The sequence below is a fragment of the Pelecanus crispus genome, chromosome 4, assembly GCF_030463565.1.
Source record: "Pelecanus crispus isolate bPelCri1 chromosome 4, bPelCri1.pri, whole genome shotgun sequence".
NCBI lineage: Eukaryota > Metazoa > Chordata > Aves > Pelecaniformes > Pelecanidae > Pelecanus > Pelecanus crispus.
In genome coordinates, this window is record NC_134646.1 from 56,733,641 (window position 1) to 56,752,680 (window position 19,040).

The window sequence follows — 19,040 nt, forward strand, 5'->3', positions numbered from 1 at the left end:
ATATGCCTTTGGTGAGTTGGGGTCAGCTGTCCTGACTGTGTCCCCTCCCAACTTCTTGTGCACCCCCAGCCTACTCGCTGGTGGGGTGGGATGAGGAGCAGAAAAGGCCTTGATGCTGTGTAAGCACTGCTCAGCAGTAACTAAAACATCCCTGTGTTATCAACGCTGTTTCCAGCAGAAATCCAAACCACAGCCCCATACTAGCTACTATGAAGAAAATTAACTTAATCCCAGCCAAAACCAGGACACTAGTCTATGTAAGTCTATCCTCTAGAATAAGAAGATTTATAAATTAATTTTCTTTTCATATACTCTCTGTGTGTGTGCGCGTGCATTTGTGCTGGCTTTTGTTATAGCAAAATACAGTCCACAGCTTATTTTTCTTCTGTCTTGAACTGAAACTCTTTTGGTTTAATGCACACTGGTGTCATTGGTTTACGCTATTACTCTTTGATACTGGAAGCGGCAATGAGCGGAGTTGCATTACTTTTCAATAACATTATCCCATGCGCAGCTGCATTGTCTCATGTATGTGGTTATTAGCAAGTAAAGTTGTTCTGTGTCATGGATGCTGAAGTATATGTTCAACTTTTTGGCTTTCTGAAGCCAAAAAAATTCTTCTATGTGTATCACAGCATGCATATATATAAAAATATGTCTATATTTAGATGAGCATGAAACAGGACTGTGGTTAAGATGCTTGTCCTCACAAGTTTACATGATGCTTGGCTTGAGGAAATGTTTGATAAAACTTAAGATGGTGGGTTTGGCAAGTGACGAACCTGCTTCAGATGGTGGCTGACCACAGTCATCAGACTTGTGCACATATTCTATTTTATAAGTATGGCCATCTGTAAAGTAGATACACGAATAAGCCAGAAAAGTTAAGTTTCTCCTATTTTCTTATTTAAAAAAAAAGGGGGGGGGGGGGGGCAAAACAGAATGCTATGATACCATTCACTTTTGTTGGGAGGATTTTTTTTCCCTCTTTTTAATCAATTCCTGATGTGAACTGAATCCTTGCCAAGTTTTTAATAATTAATTCTTAACTTTTATTGTCATTCAGTTCACCTGTGGGACCAAAAATATGTCAAATTTTAAGAGTCTGATTTACTGTCCGTTATCTGTGCAGGAGGGGAAAGGAATTCAGCCGCAAGCAAAGAGCTATAGGTAAACAGAGCAGTCATGGGGCAGTTTTGGGTTGCTGTGTTGGTTGTGTTTATAAGAACGTCCTGAACTGTTTGTTTTTAAGTTCTCCCATGCTCCACTGATAACAGGGAGCATATTTCTTCCTGGTTTGGAGTCTAGTGGTCATGGTTTTATTGGAACACAATAGTTTATATGAAACATAGCGGTTTTGCAACTTAAAATTACAATGTTGTTTTAAAAGCTGTTTTGAGATAATTCTTTCACAATTCTTGTCTGTCTGAAATGAGCTTGTGATTTTGTGTATTTTCAGCATTTTTTAGACTTTTGCTACTATGTCCGTGAAAATCCTGTCCCATGCTTCATATGCTTCATTGTAAGATGAACCAACACTTATTCTCTCATGATGCTCAGTAACAAAGTCAAAGAATACTTTTCTATTCCTGTTGGTCTTAGTCATTGGTTGTGTCTGGTGAATCTTACTTTCTCTTCTCCTAATGGTAATTAACAGCCTGTTTTATCATCCTGCATCTGAAAACCATTGCAAAATTTAAGTTAACTTAGCGGGTGTACCACATTGCTGTGAAGTGTCGATATCTGTAGCTATGCCTTTATGAAGCTAAATATAATAGCTTGTATATAACAACTGTTCCCTCTCTTATTGCTGTGTTTTAACCAACTTCCCCCTTGTGCACTGGACAGTGTACCCATCATTTGTGAGCTGGAGTTTTCAAAGAGTAACCCCTGTGCTCTGCCTATTTGTTTTATGGCCATGTTGAGTCAGCTGCATGTGAAACCAGTAACGAAGAACTTGGGCTGTGTCCTGTGGAGCTGCCTGGCAGTCCCTCCTGGCTGTCAAGGACTAGGCAAAGCAAGTTCTCAGCTTCCCAGTTTGGTTTGCAAAGTGATCCTGCATGCTGGGTCAGTATTACTGATCCATGCTAAGGTAAAAACAGAGGAGAGGGGGCAAAATAGTGTGGAATTTTTGACTTCTGGTGGCAAACCATGTCTTTTTATGAACAAGTCTACTGTATTAGTCCAATTCACACTGTACTTTCTTGGTATGTATACTCGTATATTGAACAACATACAGTGAACTGACCAATAAACTCCTTTTAGAAGTATTAATTCTAACACTACTCATAAATATTTCAGGTAGTCCAGAGGAGAATCTGTTGTAAAACGTTGTGGCTGAAGTCAGCTCCCGTTTTAGCTCATATGCTTTAGCCTTGCTGGCTGCAAGCTGATTTGCAACACCTTGCACATTATCTCAGAACTGCTTTTAAAATGCCTGGCAGCTTCTGTTTTATCTGTCTGCTGTTTAAAATAAGTGGTTTAAAATAAATTGGTGGCAAAAGGCTGTTAAAAATCTAGTCTATTTTAAATTTTTTTTTCCTGTATCTTTAGAATGAGATTTTTTTTTTAAATTAAAAAATTATGCTGCTTGTGTCTTGCAGAGAAGTAATCTAACTGCCTAATTTGATAATGAAGTTTGCTAACATCTAATAAATAATAATTTGGTCATATAGGACTATATTCCCTATAGCAGCATTTTAACAGTACAGAAACATTTATATACTAGGAAATACTCCTAGTTTGGACATAGTAAATAGCAAAGTATATCATATAGTCAAGGCCTCTAGTTTTCTGTTTGGGAAAGTTCAGTAGTTTACAGAACTAACAATATAGAATATTCTCTGATGTGACCCTTCCTGTTGTAGGACTTGATTTATTTTTTGCTCAAATATCTCATGAAGTACTGAAATATCTTCTGAACTTTGCAGTCCACTTTAACTGACAGATAAATTTCTCATAGCTTCTTCCATCAATTTTTGTAGTGTGATTATTGCCTTGAAATTGCTGTTTGCAGCGTAGAAAAATGCAAATCTCAAATCTTACGTGTTGCTGAAGGCAGAAAAGTTGGTGTTTTAACAGCACTCCCCATGACCTTTAGTGAATCAATTGTTTTATCAATCCAATTATGCTAGTACGAGTTAATTAATGAACTTGATCTTGATGTGACAGCCTTCCTGGAGTATACACAGAAAGGAGGGAGAGGAAAGAAGGGTCTGTATAAACACCACATGCAAAGGCTGAAGCTATCAGCCTGCCATTAGCCCTTTATCTAAGAGGCTCTTGGCATATAAATCAAACAATAACCTCTCTGTTTTGACTCGGTGCCAAAGTACACAGCCACAGTTGAGTCTAGAGCAGATTACACCCACTGAGTGGCTTGAGGGCTTGGAGTGAAACTGGGAAATAACTGTTAAATTATTCAGGAACACACTTATGTTCTTTAATGTTGGCTGCTGGACTGGTTTTTTTTTTTCCCCAGTACCATTTGCATGTTCTAATCATAAAAACCAATACACAGAGGGCATTTTAACACACATCTAAGTGAGGGTGTGAGAATAATGTTCTAAGCTGAATGGCTGCAAAGCGCTTGTTTTTTAAAGAGTTTTGTGTGTTTTGTCACATTGCAGTATTTTTACTAATCTGTGGCGAGGGTGGTAATATCCAATCCTCCTTCTGTGGTTTTCTGCAGGTACAATATGAAGATGATATTAGTTTCTGTTTACCTTTTTTTCTAAGGTTAGCATGGATTGGAAAATAGTTCAAGTTCCCACTCTCTATGAGGTGCATTTAATTAGACTGAGGAGACTTGCCAACCATATAAAATGTCCAACAGCAGAATTAGTCTGCTGCTAAAAGCCATTTTAAAACTTCAAAAATTTGTCGTTTTACTCTCTTAGAAATAAAAAGTGTTAGTCCCTTCTGGGGATGTGCAATTTCCATTTATCTGAAAATAAACATTTTGGAGTTTTTGAGTTTTTCTTTGAAGAAAATATTGCTGCATCTTCAGCTGAACATGCGTTGGCTAGCTCATTGAGTGCATGCACTTGGGCTGTGCACAAGTACACAGCAATGCTAGAGACTGAAGTCATGGAAATACTGATAACTGTTTTTCTATAGAAAATTTTAGATAAATTATATTAGAGCTGTTGGGTCACTTTCAGAAGGGTGAAATAAAGAGCAGCTTCTTTCTCTGAGCCCAGCTGTGTCTGGGCAGCGTGGCAGTGCGGAGGTCAGCTCTTCCCATCCCCACAGCATTCCCCGCAGCATCCCCACGGCATCCCTGCAGCGTGGAGCAGAGCCTCTTCAGGGGAGGCTGTTCCACACATCGCTGTTGGTTCTCTCCAGTGGGGGCTGGAGTGGGGTGCAGCTGGGGACTTGGCTGTGTCCCCCCCGACTTGTCGGGCTGGCGCACATCTCCAGGAACGCGCGGTATATCCGGCGTAGCCTTGGCGCAGCCTCCGCTTTCTCCCAAACAGCAGGGGAATTGGAGGAGGGAGGGTGTCTCTTGATACATGGCCCCTTGCTCCAGGCTCATAGCCAAATCGTTGCATCTTATCGCAGGCTTGTGCTTCTCTGGTTTGTCGGTATTCAGATGACATATTGCCAGCAATGGATTTGTCCTTCGTAGTAATGGTCTTCTAACCACCCTGGTGTTGCTTTCTGAAGTGCTGTGCACTTAGTGTGGATGTTGCATCTTCTTTAAATGAACATGAGTTATTGCAAAGGATACATTGGCAGCACACCTTTTTTTTTTTTTTTTTTAGCAGTCGCTCAGTTTTGGGCAGCTTTATGGTATTAATGAAGCTCTAATTTAATCTTTACTGAATTTTTCCCTCCTCCCTTTCTCTTGTGAAAATATGCAGGCACAGCTGAACTGTAAAGCTATACAGACATAAAGCAAAAGTCTTGCTGATACAATAACCACAGAATCTGTCTCATGTTGAGACTATCACAATTTTCCTTCTGTGGTGTTTTTGGGGTTTTTTTGTTTGTTTGTTTTTTTAAAAAAATCTGTGAAAGCACAAACATGACTACTTTGTTATGCTGAAATGCTGTCATTTCAGCTGGTTAATTTTTGAAGCCCACTCACTGTTGTTTTCTGTCACTTATTCAGAGCCAATGTCAGCAAGTTGCTCTTTGAAATCCTGTGTCCTTTGCCAGGTGTAGAAATAACCACATTTGCTTATTCTTCCTTCCTTAACATCTTGCTCGTGTGATGTCCACCACCTGGTTACTTGCTGTTTCTGATGTACGCGGTGCTTTCACCTGACCCAAAGCAGTTTAAAACCAAACCAAAACTGTACGAAGTCATCTTTTTCTTTCTTGATTTGAGCTACAGGGGATCTGGGAAGGAACCTGGATGTAGATACTGACTTCTCATTTTGGCCTTTGTTACTCTTCCATAACCTTTTCCAGTCTTACTGTTTTTCAGTAAGACATGGCAAGGGTTGCCTGTAACTGAAAGAAAATGTTTGTTATGCCAGTGTTTTTTAAGGAGAAAACAGGATGACCTGAATTTGTCCTGTTAGGCAAAGTAGTCCAGGCAAAAATCCAGTAATAGATAACGTACATGTCAATTTTATTCCCCTTGAATGGAAATTAGATCATATTGAAATAATTTGCAGTAGCTTGCCAGAGACTACATATGTGGCTGATAATTTTGGTGATTATGGTATGCTGCTTGGACAAGAGTGTTTGACTTATTTTCATTTGGTTAATTATACATGCTGATTGAAGAAATGCATTGCCAAACTAATATTATAAATGCTAAAGGGGTTAAGAATGGCCTATTGGTAGATCTGAAAACATAATCGTAAATGAGGAACACTTAGTCATTGAGTGGACGTATTTTCTAGTATGGTCTCACTGCTTCTTGACCTTTTGCTCTTGTGTTAGTGACCTCGAAGACCATATTTTAATGATTTAGCAGTAATAGACCAGACCTGGAACAGTAAGGGAAGGGGAAGTAAATATCTTTCTGTACGGGTGGTGTGAAGCAAGAGGCATATAATTTCAGCCAACTCTAAAATTGTGGTGTTGTGCATTGAATCCCCCAGGGTAATAAGTGTCCCCAGGTTTCTGTCTTTGTCTTCAGGTTTGCATCTACTTAGAGTTTGTTCTCCATTGACTAGCGCTTGATTTCATGTATTTCCAGACTACTGCTTCCAGCTTGGTAATAGTACATCCCAGTGCCACCAGCCTCTCCTGTTCTCCCCACATGCATTCAAAATGAGTAGCTTTGAGACTTAAGCCTACAGACGATCACAAATAGGGGCACTTTCTGTCAGATAACCTTGGCAGTATTGTCCTTGCAGGACTGGACCAGATCAAGAGAATAAGTTACAATTAGTTTAACAGATGCAAGATTAGGCATTTGACTATCAATCTGTAAATGTCTAGATCAAACAAATTAGTTTAGGGATCTGTGTTTAAAAATTACCAACTTTTTCCTGTCTGACTCAATGCATAGTCCCACACAGAACATGCTGCCACAGCTGAAAGGAGTGTCATGGGAATGAGGACAAGATCCCCCACAGTGAGTGTTGCTGAAGCTAGCATGCCATCACCAAAAGAACTGCTTACCAAACTATACCCTTACTTCTGCTCAAGGCTTTGGCTATTTCACCCTGGCATCTTGCTACCAATGAAAAGCAGATTTCACTGAGCAGTCTTTCCTTTGGGAATTGTAAATTTGGTAAGCCAGCTAGTTAGCCACTTCATGGGTAACCTGTTCTATTTTTTATTTTTATTTTTATGTCTCTCCTAATTGAAGAAAGAGTGCCTCTGGAGGCTGCAGATTGGAGCTGCTTTGAACTGCCCTGCAGCTATCTTTGGTCAGCATAGAACATCCAGTCTTTCTGACCTGCTTCTCATCAGCACCTGTTTCCTGGCAGTATTGCTAGCTGATGTCTTATTTTAGGATCTGTATAGATTATGGGTCTGATGATTTGGTCCTTTTTCCCTCTTTGTCTTTATGATTCAGCTTTGAAAACTGGCATGCAAATACCAGAAGTAGGGAAGCTGCACCTTTTAGGTGTCTAGATTTCTCCTTCTTCCTTTATAACCTTTTTGTTGTTGTTTTAAAGTCTAAATTATATGCAGTTAAATTTTAATTAGTTTTGGAACAGAGAATGGCTTGTTAAAAAATGTAACATTTATTTATGAGTGGAAGGGAAGAATTTGCAATTATCAGATGTCTGTCAAAAATCTTGCTTTATGTATATTGAATGGTATAGCTGTGTCTACCAGGGCTTTTCAAAGACTTCAGCCTTATCTCTGGACATAATGTAAAGTTTTTGTTTAATCAACTTCTAATTTGTCTGCCAGATAACTGCTATGCTTGTTTTTATTATATTCTGTTTTCTGAGATGGCTGGTTGATTAGGTACTATGATCATAACGATAAAAGGAAGGGACAGGGTATCAAAATCTGTGAGCAAAACTCTTAAGCTTGTTGGTGAAACTGGTTAATGGCAGAAGCCCCTGAATTTTAATGCTTTCTCTTTGTCAGGCTTGCTGTGCCCTGCAAAACATTTGTACTAGAGATGCACAGAAATGTGCACCGTAATACTTACTTATTGTTGTGACATTTATTTTGAAGGGTGGTTTAGAGTTCCTGATCTGTATTGTAGCATAACTGCAAAGAATTTATTTTTTCTTAAGCAAAACAACATGATTCAAACAATTTCTTTAAAGGTTTTGTAATGCATAAAATATTTTAAAAAAAAAATCTACTTAGTTTCAAAAAAACTACTTTCAGACTGAAGCAGTTCACTAGATAACGTGTAAAATCAATAAATAATCCTTGGGAAGTCAAGGAATGCAAGAGGAAGGAGAAATTTGAATTGGGGTACTGGCTCCTGTACAAATCACTGATTACAGCACCAGTGTCATCGGATAGGGCATTTGGACCAAAGCAGAGGAATTGCAGATGGGAAAAAGAGGAGGGGAAGGGAACCATGACAAGAGCTGGAAGGCAGTCACAGACAAATGTCTCATCAAAAGGGGAAGATAAGATAATCCTGTTTCCGAGTGTTAGAAATCTCTAAAAGGAAAATGTTGTGGTAACTTCTTGGATCAGGCAAGAGGCAACACCAGAGCCCTGTAGCGCGTGCTACTGACTCATTCCCAGCAGCCATTCCTGTCTTGTCATTGATGAAGTTAAAGAATGGGCAGTTGTTCAAAGCAAATGCCCTTTTCTGAAGGTGTAATAGAGGGGGAGTGGGAAAAGTGTTTTCAGCAGAAAACATACAAGTACTTTTGTTGCTCTTTATCCCTATTATATTTCCAAAAAAAAGGCTGAGCATGGGAACTGTTGCTTTCTGTGGATTGACCTAGTCAGTTGGCTATGTATGTGAGCTATGAATATATATTGATCTCATCCTGTTTATATATTATTCTATATACGATACCTAAACCACTAGGTATTCTGCAAAGCAGTGGGAAGAAAGATGTGTACAGAAACGCAGTGGGTTACACAGAGATCCGAGCATACAGGAGTGTGGTTGACCCCCATCTGCTTTTAGGCTGTACCACAGTTGTTTTGCTTTTTGCTATTTTTGGTGAGCTAAAGCAACCCTCAGGGATCGTGCAAACTGACGTCCTTGGGATTAAAGAAAACCTACAGTGGCTAAAGGAGGAAGAAACAGTTTACAAAGCAAAAAGCAAACCTCCCTCCCCCCTGACCCTGCCATTTTTTTTTTTTAGTCCATTAGTATGACTCTTACTTTTTTTTTTTTTTTTTTTTTTTTAGTTTAAAATAATTAGTCTTATTTTGGAAGGTTTTTATTGTTTAAACAAGTAGCAAGTAGAAGTACAAGCTGAAACAGGGACTTGTAGTAGTGATTATACGAGTATAGTATATGTTGCTTTCAAAGACCTTGCAGTCTAAATTGACAGGACTGATCAACACGTGATGTGGAAAGGGAGAGCAGCAAGCAAGGACAACACGTAGAAAAATGGTGCAACCTTATCATGTACATTCTGAGGTCTATAGATGCTTTTGGGATTAATTTTCCACACTACTATTTGCTAAATATCTTTCTGACATCTAGGAGTGAGAAAGATGACAGTACAAAAACCTGGGCAAAATTTGGGAGACTTCTATTTTAACTTCCTTATGGTTGTTTGTTTTCCTTTTAAGTCTTAGCTTCTGGTGTCTGAGTTTATGTGAGACTATCTGCTCATATTGGTGGTGATGAAGAGAACTGGGAAAATGAGAACAGGTTGAAGTCTTAGAAAACAGAAGCTTGACTTTTCTTTCAAATAGGAAAAAAAGTGTTTTTAAAACTAGCTTCCTGATGTTTTAGGCCTGATTCTTGATCTCTGTAGATTTTTATTTGGAGCTGCATGTTTAGGAAGGAACTAGTTAACAGGCAAAGCGGTGGCCTCTTGCAATCCAAACCTCAGGCGTGCTTGTAAATGTGAGACATACCCTGTGAATGTGCTGTGAACAGGATCAACAAGCTGCTGGTTGGGTAGGACTGGATTGTAATAATTGAGTGGATAGTCTGTAAAAATAGCATACCCAAGGATCCTTTACTTAAGGGAGATTGTATTGAAGCATCTGGTTGTGTTGGAAATCTCTTATTTCTTGCACTATCATATATAATAAATTAGCGTGCTTTTTCTTGTGAGGAATCCCCTTGGAGCTGCTGCCCATGAACAGTGCACAGCATCAGTGCTCGGATCCCACTTGGCGATGGAGTAGAGGGAGCTGCTGTAGATGCCCGGGCTGCTTTGGGATGGGCTGCCTCTTGCCTCTGTCACTGGAGGAAGGCTGAGTTGCACTAGGAGAAAGAGAAACGGAAAGACTGTGTCAGATCATCTGATTCTTCCTTTCTTAAAGCATGGCAATAGGATGAAATTTGTTCTTCCTATTCACGTGGGGTTTGTCCAGAAGAAGGGTAACTCAACCTTCTTTCCATGGTCCTTCCACTCATGTGGGCCCTGACAGATGATGTGGGTTCCTGGGATGACAGGAGTGTGGCTTGGCAACCCTTTTACCTGGTTTGGGAGATAGCACAGATTGCTAAATACAGCCCTGCCGTTGCAGCAGAGCGTAAATGTAGCTCCTCTGTAACAGGTATCAAATGAATTGTTGGGGTTTTTTTATTTTATGTGAAACAACACTTGTTTGTGTGTTTATAAGCATGTTGTAAATGACTTCAAAACATACTTAGGAGTTAAATGTCTCCTGAGAAAAAAAGAGAGGGAAGCTTTTTCTTTTAAAAAGAAAATAAATTAAAAAAAAAATCCAACACAGTTAATCCCAATGTGTGGCCTTAGCCCCAGGCGAGAGTTTTTCCTCCATTCTCCTCCCCCTCTACTGAGAAAACACTGAATTTCTTCACAACAGCAACAAACACAGTGTCCTGGAGGAGAGAGAAGGCTGACAGGGAACTGAGTGCAGATGAGCCGCACAAATTCCTAATTAAAGTTTAGCAACAGCAACAATAGAAAAGGAATCTGTAAATACAGAAACCATAAGGACAGTTGCATTCTGCTGTGGATTATTCTTTTCATGTAAGGAAAATCCATGAAACCTGATGTGACAGTAGTTCATCAAATCCTACCAACAGCCTTCAGTGTTGGAAGTATTGGCTGTGGGATTTAAACTCTCATGGGGAAGTTAGAGCCCATCCTTTCCGTAGCTTTTTCCTAACTAAAGAAGTTTGGACCGTTTCTAATATTCCCATGGTTCAATAGTAGTGGTTACTTTGAGGCTGATGTGCTTATTTATTATATGTGAGTTCTAATGCTTTATAATTGGTAGCAAAAAATTCTAGATTTTTTTTTCTGCAAAACCACAGCAACTGTTCTGCTAAGAAAAATAAAGCTTTTATATCGCTTTGTTTTTGCTTGTATCCTGCCCACCTCGGAGAAGTTACTAAGTAGAAGCACTCATCTTAAAATATAAATGTTGTCTTAAGCTTACTCCATTATTCAAGCAATGTTTAGTGTAACCCTGTCATTTTCTTATAGTGATCCAGCTGCCAAAGCTCTCTGGGAGTCCTTCATGAACCTCAAACAAAAGGAAGCTGTGATGGAGGCTAGGAGACACCTTGTGGAGGCTGCGAGCAGAGAAAATTTACCTATTAAGATGAGCATGGGTGAGTAGTGTGACATATCCTTCCCTACATAGTAGTAATGTGAAAGATTATGTCAGCTCCTTTTCTTCCACTTAACCCTCTCAAGGAAAACTCATCCCCATCCTTGGCCCAACCCCATCCTTGGCCCGTTCCCATCCTTGTCAATGGATTTCAGGTGAGCACTGTGGCTACCATAGGATCTTTCTGGTATAAAGTGAGAGGCAAATGTTTTCTATTAAATACAGCAACCTTAACAAGATGGAGAGCAGTGGTGAAGCAATGGAGTTCTATGAAGGAGGGTTTTAAAGGCATGCAAATGGTTAGCAATGCTGCTTGTCTTTATTCTGCAAGGCATGAGAATTTGGGCATTCTTAAAAGTCAGCAGGATTTGTATCCTGGAAGCAGGAGCTGCAGATAGCAGCTGATCTGATGGAAGTTGTGCAGATCTTGGATATGATTACATTACACAGGTAGCGATTACATTACATAGGTTTATGTGAAGTAAGGCTGCCTGGCTCAAGAGAGTTTAAGCTGAAAACCATGTCTAGGCACCCTTGAAACCTGAATTCTTCAAAATATTAGAGATACAGAATATAACATAATGACTTTCAAGAGCTTTTTTAGAACCTCATTATCACTATATACTCTATTCAGTGAAATGCAAGAATTGATATCATATTAGGCTTATAAAAACAATTATATTGCTCAATACAGCAATAATTTTTTTACATTTGATATACTCTAAGAGCCTTTTATGCTGAACTTTTCATCAAGAGAGAAAGGTCCTCACAAAATAAGAGTAATAGGCTTTTATCTGGGACTGCAGAGAAAACTGCCAAGATATTGTAGAAGAATTAGATGTACAGCCAACTCATGAACTCTTAACAACTATAACATTTCATATATTGTATGGTCTTTACAAATACCTAGAGCATACATTTAGTAGATTATTAATCAGAAATACTAGATCTGTGCAACAGTAATGCTGTAAGCTGCTCTAAGGAAATGGAGAGGGAGCAGCTGTGAGAGGGCTATTACAAATTTGTCTGAAAGAAGTAAGGCACAGTAAACGATAAAATCTTGTTTAACCTTCTGCTGATAATGTGTGTCCGAGTATTCAACATAATAATATTAAGAAACCCCACTGTTCTTCTATTTCATGTGCCTGACAAAAAAGAAAATTATTAATGTTGAAATTCAACTTTGTTTTAAAAGTAATTACTTCCTGTCTTTGAGAGGCACTGATCCATCCACCACCTTTGCTGCTTTGTGTGAGTGATTAGATCAGACACCTTTTCCTCTGTGTCCCCTTCCCATGGTATCCAGTGAAGGCTACAATAACCTTGTTTTTAATCATATTAGCTGACACTTACTGATGGCAGCCTAAACATCTGACACATGTGGACCCAATCTAGTGCGATGTAGAAACATTTAAGAGTTGATGGTGAAACAAATTTCTGGCACTGTCATTCTTGAGACTTGTTTTTGTTTAGAAGATGCAATATAGGTTGAAGTGTAGCTATAATCTTTATAGAAGTTTGTTATTATTTTCTGAATTGTGTATTTATCTTGTACTAGAATCATAATCAGTTTTTAACTTTATAGTTACCTTTGTAGTTGAACTTCAAAGGGAGGAACAAAATTTGAGGCAGTCTTGTAAATGATAAACAGGGGTAAAATGACAAAAGAGGAAAGGAGGGCACTACAGCCACCAAAATAAAATATTCTTGTTGAGCATAAATGCAGAAAACCTGAAACTCATCCCCAGATGTCACATTGTCCAATACCACATATTTATTAATGACATTTTAGAACAGATCTGCATCTTTTACAGTGTTTGTCAGCCATCGTGCTACAGAACACCTTAACACTCTGTAGGGAAGCTGGAAATTGTGTTGTTTAGCTATTGCTGCTTTTGCTGAGAAGGAAGAATTCTAGTGGCCTGTTCAGATCCTGATTGCTGTGTTTAGTCAAAAGGCTCCTTGCTTCCACTGCGGCTGTGATATGAGGCAACACTGGCTGGAGAGAAGGGAAATGCTTTCACTCTTTTTCTCTGTGCTTATGAGTGAGTTTTATTTTACTTCAGCTTCTGCCTGTATCCGAAGATCTTGGCGGATTGCACACTGGTTTTCCCAACACTTAGGGTACTTTGAGTTTTTTATGGCCCTAATATTAAATGTCAGAGAGTTTTTTCTAGCATGAAAATTGCCTCTTACTCTCTTTACTAAGACCAGCTCAGTTGGATGGCAAGAGTATTTTCCTTACTACTATTTCTTTGCTTTTTTTCCCCCCTGGAAATAAGGAGTGAATTACATTTGAAAGCAAAGCTTTGAATTCCATTTGGTGTAGCTGAGCCCTCCTGCAGTGGCCACCTGCCTGAAAAACTGCATCATGTGTGACACTGGCAGCACGGGAGCCCTGTGCAGTGATGTGAAACTCAATCCCATCCTGTTTCTGTGTTTTTTGGTGCAAGGAAAATAAATTCTGTTGTTTTCTGGACTTTGAAAGGCTTCTCATTATTCAGAGGTGTGCGCGTGCTTGCCCACGTTTCCCGTGCGGCTAATGGGCCTGACACCCAGCTTTCCTCTTTCTCTGCCTCGCTGTGTGTGGCAGGAGCTCTGATGGTTGCGGGAGGACACGGAGCTCAAGATTTCACTTTCTGATATCTTTTGAATGTGTCCTCCTCCTCCTGAGAGGGAAGGAGACTAGGAGAACTGTAGAAGGGGACACATATCTTCTCCCCAACACCCCCAAATACCTGCAGGCCACTGGGAACTCCATCTTCTCCCATTGAAATCAGCTGGGGTGGAGAGAGGAGAGGAGTTCAGAGGAAGGATAAGAAAGAGAAATAAAGGAAATCAACAATTTTGGCCACATTTTTTGAGCTGAGTAGATGGGAGCACTGCTTTCAGGTGCTCTTGATTTGCATATTAATTTTATTAGTTGTAGCAAGGAAAGTGGTAGTGGGGATGTCTGGAAGTCCTATTGACTGTTTCAGAAGGGTTCAGTGTAGAAAGAAGGCGGCTGAAGATAGGATGAGCAGAGCTGGCAACATTTTCTTGAAAGTTTTGGTGGGTGGACTCTTGGAGCAAGCCCAGTTTCAAATTTAAGACCAGGTCCACAACATTTGTAAGTAGAGCAGGATTCTCTCCTTTTTCTGTAGCTGTCTCACACTCAGGTTTTCAGGTGGGCCGTTAAGTGGCCGTATACCATCTTTAAGGAAGATTTGCATTTTTTCTTTTTTTTCTTCCATGTATGCCTGAGGAAAGTGCATATTTTATCTGTCATTTCACTTTGTGAGTGAACTGTGTTGTTGTTACAAACTTCAGCAAGTGACACAGGCTAGTAAGCCGTTCAGAAAATTCTGTTTCTTTTTTAAAGAAGAAATGCAAGTTTTGGGAAATGGCATCACAGAGGGAGACAAACTGCCAAGTGATGGTCCATAAAACCAACTAGAACACAAAACTGTGGAGCTACTTTGCCCTTTGCTTACGGAACAAAACCTGAGCTGTATAGCTATGCAGCATATTTGATTTTCTGAGGTCAGCCCTGGAGAAGGCAGGCAAAGCACTGTGCAGAATTCCAGCCAGCATAAAGGCTTTACACGTGGTACATCTGGTTTACTTATTGTTTAATCCATTCCATCCATAAGTACATAATGTGGGTATATGTGTTTTGAAGATGTAATTTCCTGTGGAGTTGAGTAATGCTGCTGGTATTGACTTTTGGGGAGTATTTGTTTGGTATTGCTTACTGTGGGCATACTGACATTGAGACCCTTCCTCACAGGATGCTATAGAAGCGCTGAAATCATGTTACTAACATAGTATTACATCCAAGTTTTGCCTTAACCCTTTCAGCTAGATACATTTCCCAAAGCAGTATGTGTTTGCATGTAAACAGGTGGAGCTGTCTTTTGCTAGAAGTACATTTTGAATAAAGAGGCATTAAAATATTCCAAATATACATATACACACACACTCTCTTAAAAAAACCTTGTTTGTTGTGGTTTGTTTGGTGTTTTTTAAAGAACTAAATCAGCTTCATTTTGCCTCTGAGGCAGTTGCATTTGTGTTTTGGATACCCAGGTGAATGCTGATAAATATCTGGGGAAGATAAGTATTTGCCAAGTTCTGGTCAGATATCCCATTGTGTAGGTGTAAATGTGCAGGTGTAAATTACTTGGCATAATAAAAGTCCTGGCATTTAAAGAAATTTATTTTATTTAAAGAATTAAGTCTCCTTTTGAAAAGCTCTTTGGAGGACAGTTTAGAAGATTGTCAGAATAGCTTTTTAGAGAGATTTATAGCATTGTGCTAAATTCAAGTGAGACTGTAAGTACTGGGAAGGGATTACTTCTGCTCAGCTCTTAAAGGAAGTGACTGTAAGGAGTTCTGCTCTGAGGCAGCAGCCTGACTTACAGTACAGCGGAAAGGTTGCTGTTTTTTCCATTCCTCTACTTCCTGTTCCCTTCTTCATAGGTCTGATGCATATCTTAATCATCTTCTGAACATAGCAGCCCATGAATCTCTTGTTGAAAGCTTTGCTATTAGCATAGTATTTGGCAGTGGTAAAAACTTTGCTACAAATGTTCTTTTGTGGCTTTAGAAACACCCTTGCTCTTCTGTTTGAAAAGAGCGCAGTAGACCTTGATTGAGTCTGAATTCCTTTATTGTGTCTTTTTACTGGCATGGAGACTGATGAAAGTCAAAACACTGGCATAGTAATAGAAACAAAGTGCAATGTGCTGTTATACGAGCCCTTGTTAGCAGAAGAAAAGCCTTTTGGTTTCTTTCCATCTGAACTGTACAAATACAGTTTTAAAAATCAAGCTTACTACAAAATTAGGAAAGCCTCAGGCTTTGTGAAGTAAAGAGGAGTACTGTAACTTTCTCAGATGGGCTAGTTTGCATGGGTTGAATTGAACTTTAAAATTTGTTTGGGTAGAAATGAGAAGATCCTGAAATTTTAGCCTGGAGATATGAAATAACATTTTGAGTTAGAAAAGTACCTTAAAATGGACAGGAAAACATAGGTGAATACCTTAGACACATAAAGAAAATAAAGAATATAAGACGTGCTTTGTTTTTTAATGAAAAGTTGCATTGAACTGTAATGGTGTTTAACACGCTATTTATTCTTGACCAGATCAATGTAAAAATATTCAAGATTCAATACCATCAATTCCTGGAATAAACTTCAGGGATAAAAGCTACCCAGTAAGAAAATGAGCTGCAATAAAGTAGATAAGTACACATATAACTATCCAGATAAATCAAGTCTGATCTCAGATATCTAAAATCCACCCGAGCCAACCATTAGGACAATTCTGTGATAGAGACAAACAGTGAGACTATGTCAGTCTGGGTTTGAGGTCCTTACAAAGGAAGAGAAGGCAGATCAGCATTGCAGGGCTCAAAGCGATCTGCAGGGTGTTTGAATCCTTTCGGCAGCATGTCTCTGGGTAAATGATGGGTATCTGGATAACAGCTGGGCTTGGGAGATACTGTGGCCCCCCCGTTATGCATAGAGGAGATCATATTGTAGACTGGTTCTTGGGGTGTTTATGTGCATTTCTCTGTTGCCTGTTTGCCTGGTCTCCAAACCCATCAGGAGGGCAAGCTGCAGAATCAGTGAGGCAGCAGCCAAAGTCTCCCTCCAGGCATCCTGATGAAGTGGGAGGCTTCCCATACCAACTCGACTGAGACTTAGCCCAAGGAGTCCCAAATTCCTGATGGTGGGTCTCACAGTGCTGCTCCAAGGGCTCACTGGTGTTCTCAGGGCATTTTTCCAAGGAGAGGGGACGCTGCTTATCTCAGACCTGAACTCCTTCCATTGCACAGCCTGGATTCTGAGCAGGCGGTTCCTGAGTTAAATTAGTCTGCTCTTTGCCTCATCAAAAGTAACAGAAGTCCTGCAGTGTGGGACTATCTAGCCAAGCGGATTTGGTTTTTCCAGCCTGTTGCAATACTGAGTTCCTGATTTCTCCCTGTAGTGCAACTAAAAATGTAGTCTTGACCTGAAGCAAATGTTCCCAATCTCAGTTATGGTCAATATAGCAGATGTTTTGTTGCATCACTCACCCCTGGAGGCAGGAAGGCTTTTTGCTTCTCGGAGTGCTAAATGTTTTTGAAGAGTTTGAAGTGTTTCTTAAAGTTTTGGATACATTTCTATTTGGGGGGCTTCTGCATAGGCTTCTACATTCCCAGGGGAACGCCCTTTGAGTATAGTGGGGTTAGGCTTTCCCTGATAACTCATGATGAAGATGGTCTTTCTGAATAGTCATTACCACATTGAGAAGTGTAGAAAGAAAGTGATATTATGGCTGTTTCATCTTGCACTTTTACACAAGTGTCATGGTTTAACCCGAGCCAGCAACTAAGCAGCACACAGCTGCTTACTCACTCCCCACCAGTGGGATGGGGGAGAGAATCGGAAGAGTAAAAGTGAGAAAACTCATGGCTTGAGATGAAGATAGTTTAATAGGTAAAGCAAAACAAGGAATTCATTCCCTACTTCCCATCAGCAGGCAGGTGTTCAGCCATCACCAGGAAAGCAGGGCTCCATCATGTGTAACAGTTACTTGGGAAGACAAAATGCCATCACTCTGAATGTCCCTCCCTTCCTTCTTCTTCTCCCAGTTTTATTTGCTGAGCATGATGTCATATGGTAAGGAATATCCCTTTGGTGATTTGGGTCTGCTGTCCCAGCTGTGTCCCCTCCCAACTTCTTGTGCACCCCCAGCCTACTCGCTTGTGGGGTGGTGTGAGGAGCAGAAAAGGCTTTGACTCTGTGTAAGCCCTGCTCAGCAGTAACTGAAACATCCCTAAATTATCAACACTGTTTTCAGCACAAATCCAAAACATAGCCTCTTACTAGCTACTGTGAAGAAAATTAACTCTATCCAAGCTAAAGCCAGCACAACTAGGATGAAGTTCAGGGTTTTGACCCTGTTAAGTATGGTGAGAGTGTTCACCTAACAAAGAGATCCCATCTTCTGTTAGTCATCTGGTTTTGCCAGTCTAGGACAGAGATGTTGCTCCAAGCTCCAGATGTGCAAAGAGTATGTAGCCTTCTGCTGTTTTTCTTAAGCAACTAAACTTTTCAGGTCATCTCTGTAACTCATCAGATGTAACAGAAAAGATGAAGGATACTGATATTCCTGCCAATAAAGTCTGTTTTTCAGATGTGACAAAATAGCCAAGACGGAGAGGTGTTCAGGAGCAGAACAGTTTGTTTTTCATCTAAGTGACACTGCATTTGTGTGTAGTGTTGCTTAGAAGCACCACCAGCTGAGGAGCCATCTTTGCACTGATCTTTATGTTTCTTTCAAGTTGGATGCTGAATTCAGGAAAGTGTTGTGCCAGTTCATTTTTTTTTTCAGTCTCATCTTCCGATACACAGAGTAGCATCGTTAGTAACATACCTTAGAATAACTGGAACTATGTGAGGTGTGATGTCCATGTGCATATTTTGCAATTTATCCTCCATCTCTTCTTTTTCTGTCTAGCACATATAGGTCCCTTTAGTTGAAAGAAATGTCATTTATGAGGAGCGAGTACTTATGCTCTTGGTGTGAATCCTGTGCAGGTTCAACAGTGAATGGAGTGCTTTCTGGGCTTGGAAATGGCTGTTAGTGTGGAGGCAACAGTGTGGCAGAAGCTTGGTGGTAAAGAAGATAAGGCAGTGGGAGAAGGTTCATTTTGAGAGCACAGATATGCACCCTTTCTTATCAAGTGCTTCCCAGAGAAAGAATTCTGTAACATGAAGTTGACTGAAAGCCTTGGCAGGAAATTTGCCCTTTTTGATGACTGCCTGCAGCTTAGCACAGAATGAGTGGTATCAACAATTATGGATGAACTGTAGAATAATTTTGGGTTGGCAGGGGTCTCTGGAGGTCATCTAGTCCAACCCCATGCTCAAACTAAGGACAGCTTAAGTGTTGGAC

General features: G+C 40.0%; 1 protein-coding gene across 1 annotated transcript in view; it reads left to right on the forward strand.

The window, feature by feature from the left end:
* Positions 1 to 19,040, forward strand: part of SCFD2 (sec1 family domain containing 2) — a 207,605-nt gene that overhangs the window by 24,410 nt on the left and 164,155 nt on the right. The window contains exon 3 of the mRNA XM_075709141.1: positions 10,986 to 11,113. Coding sequence (XP_075565256.1) covers positions 10,986 to 11,113 — 128 coding nt within the window. The remainder of the gene's footprint in view (positions 1 to 10,985; positions 11,114 to 19,040) is intronic.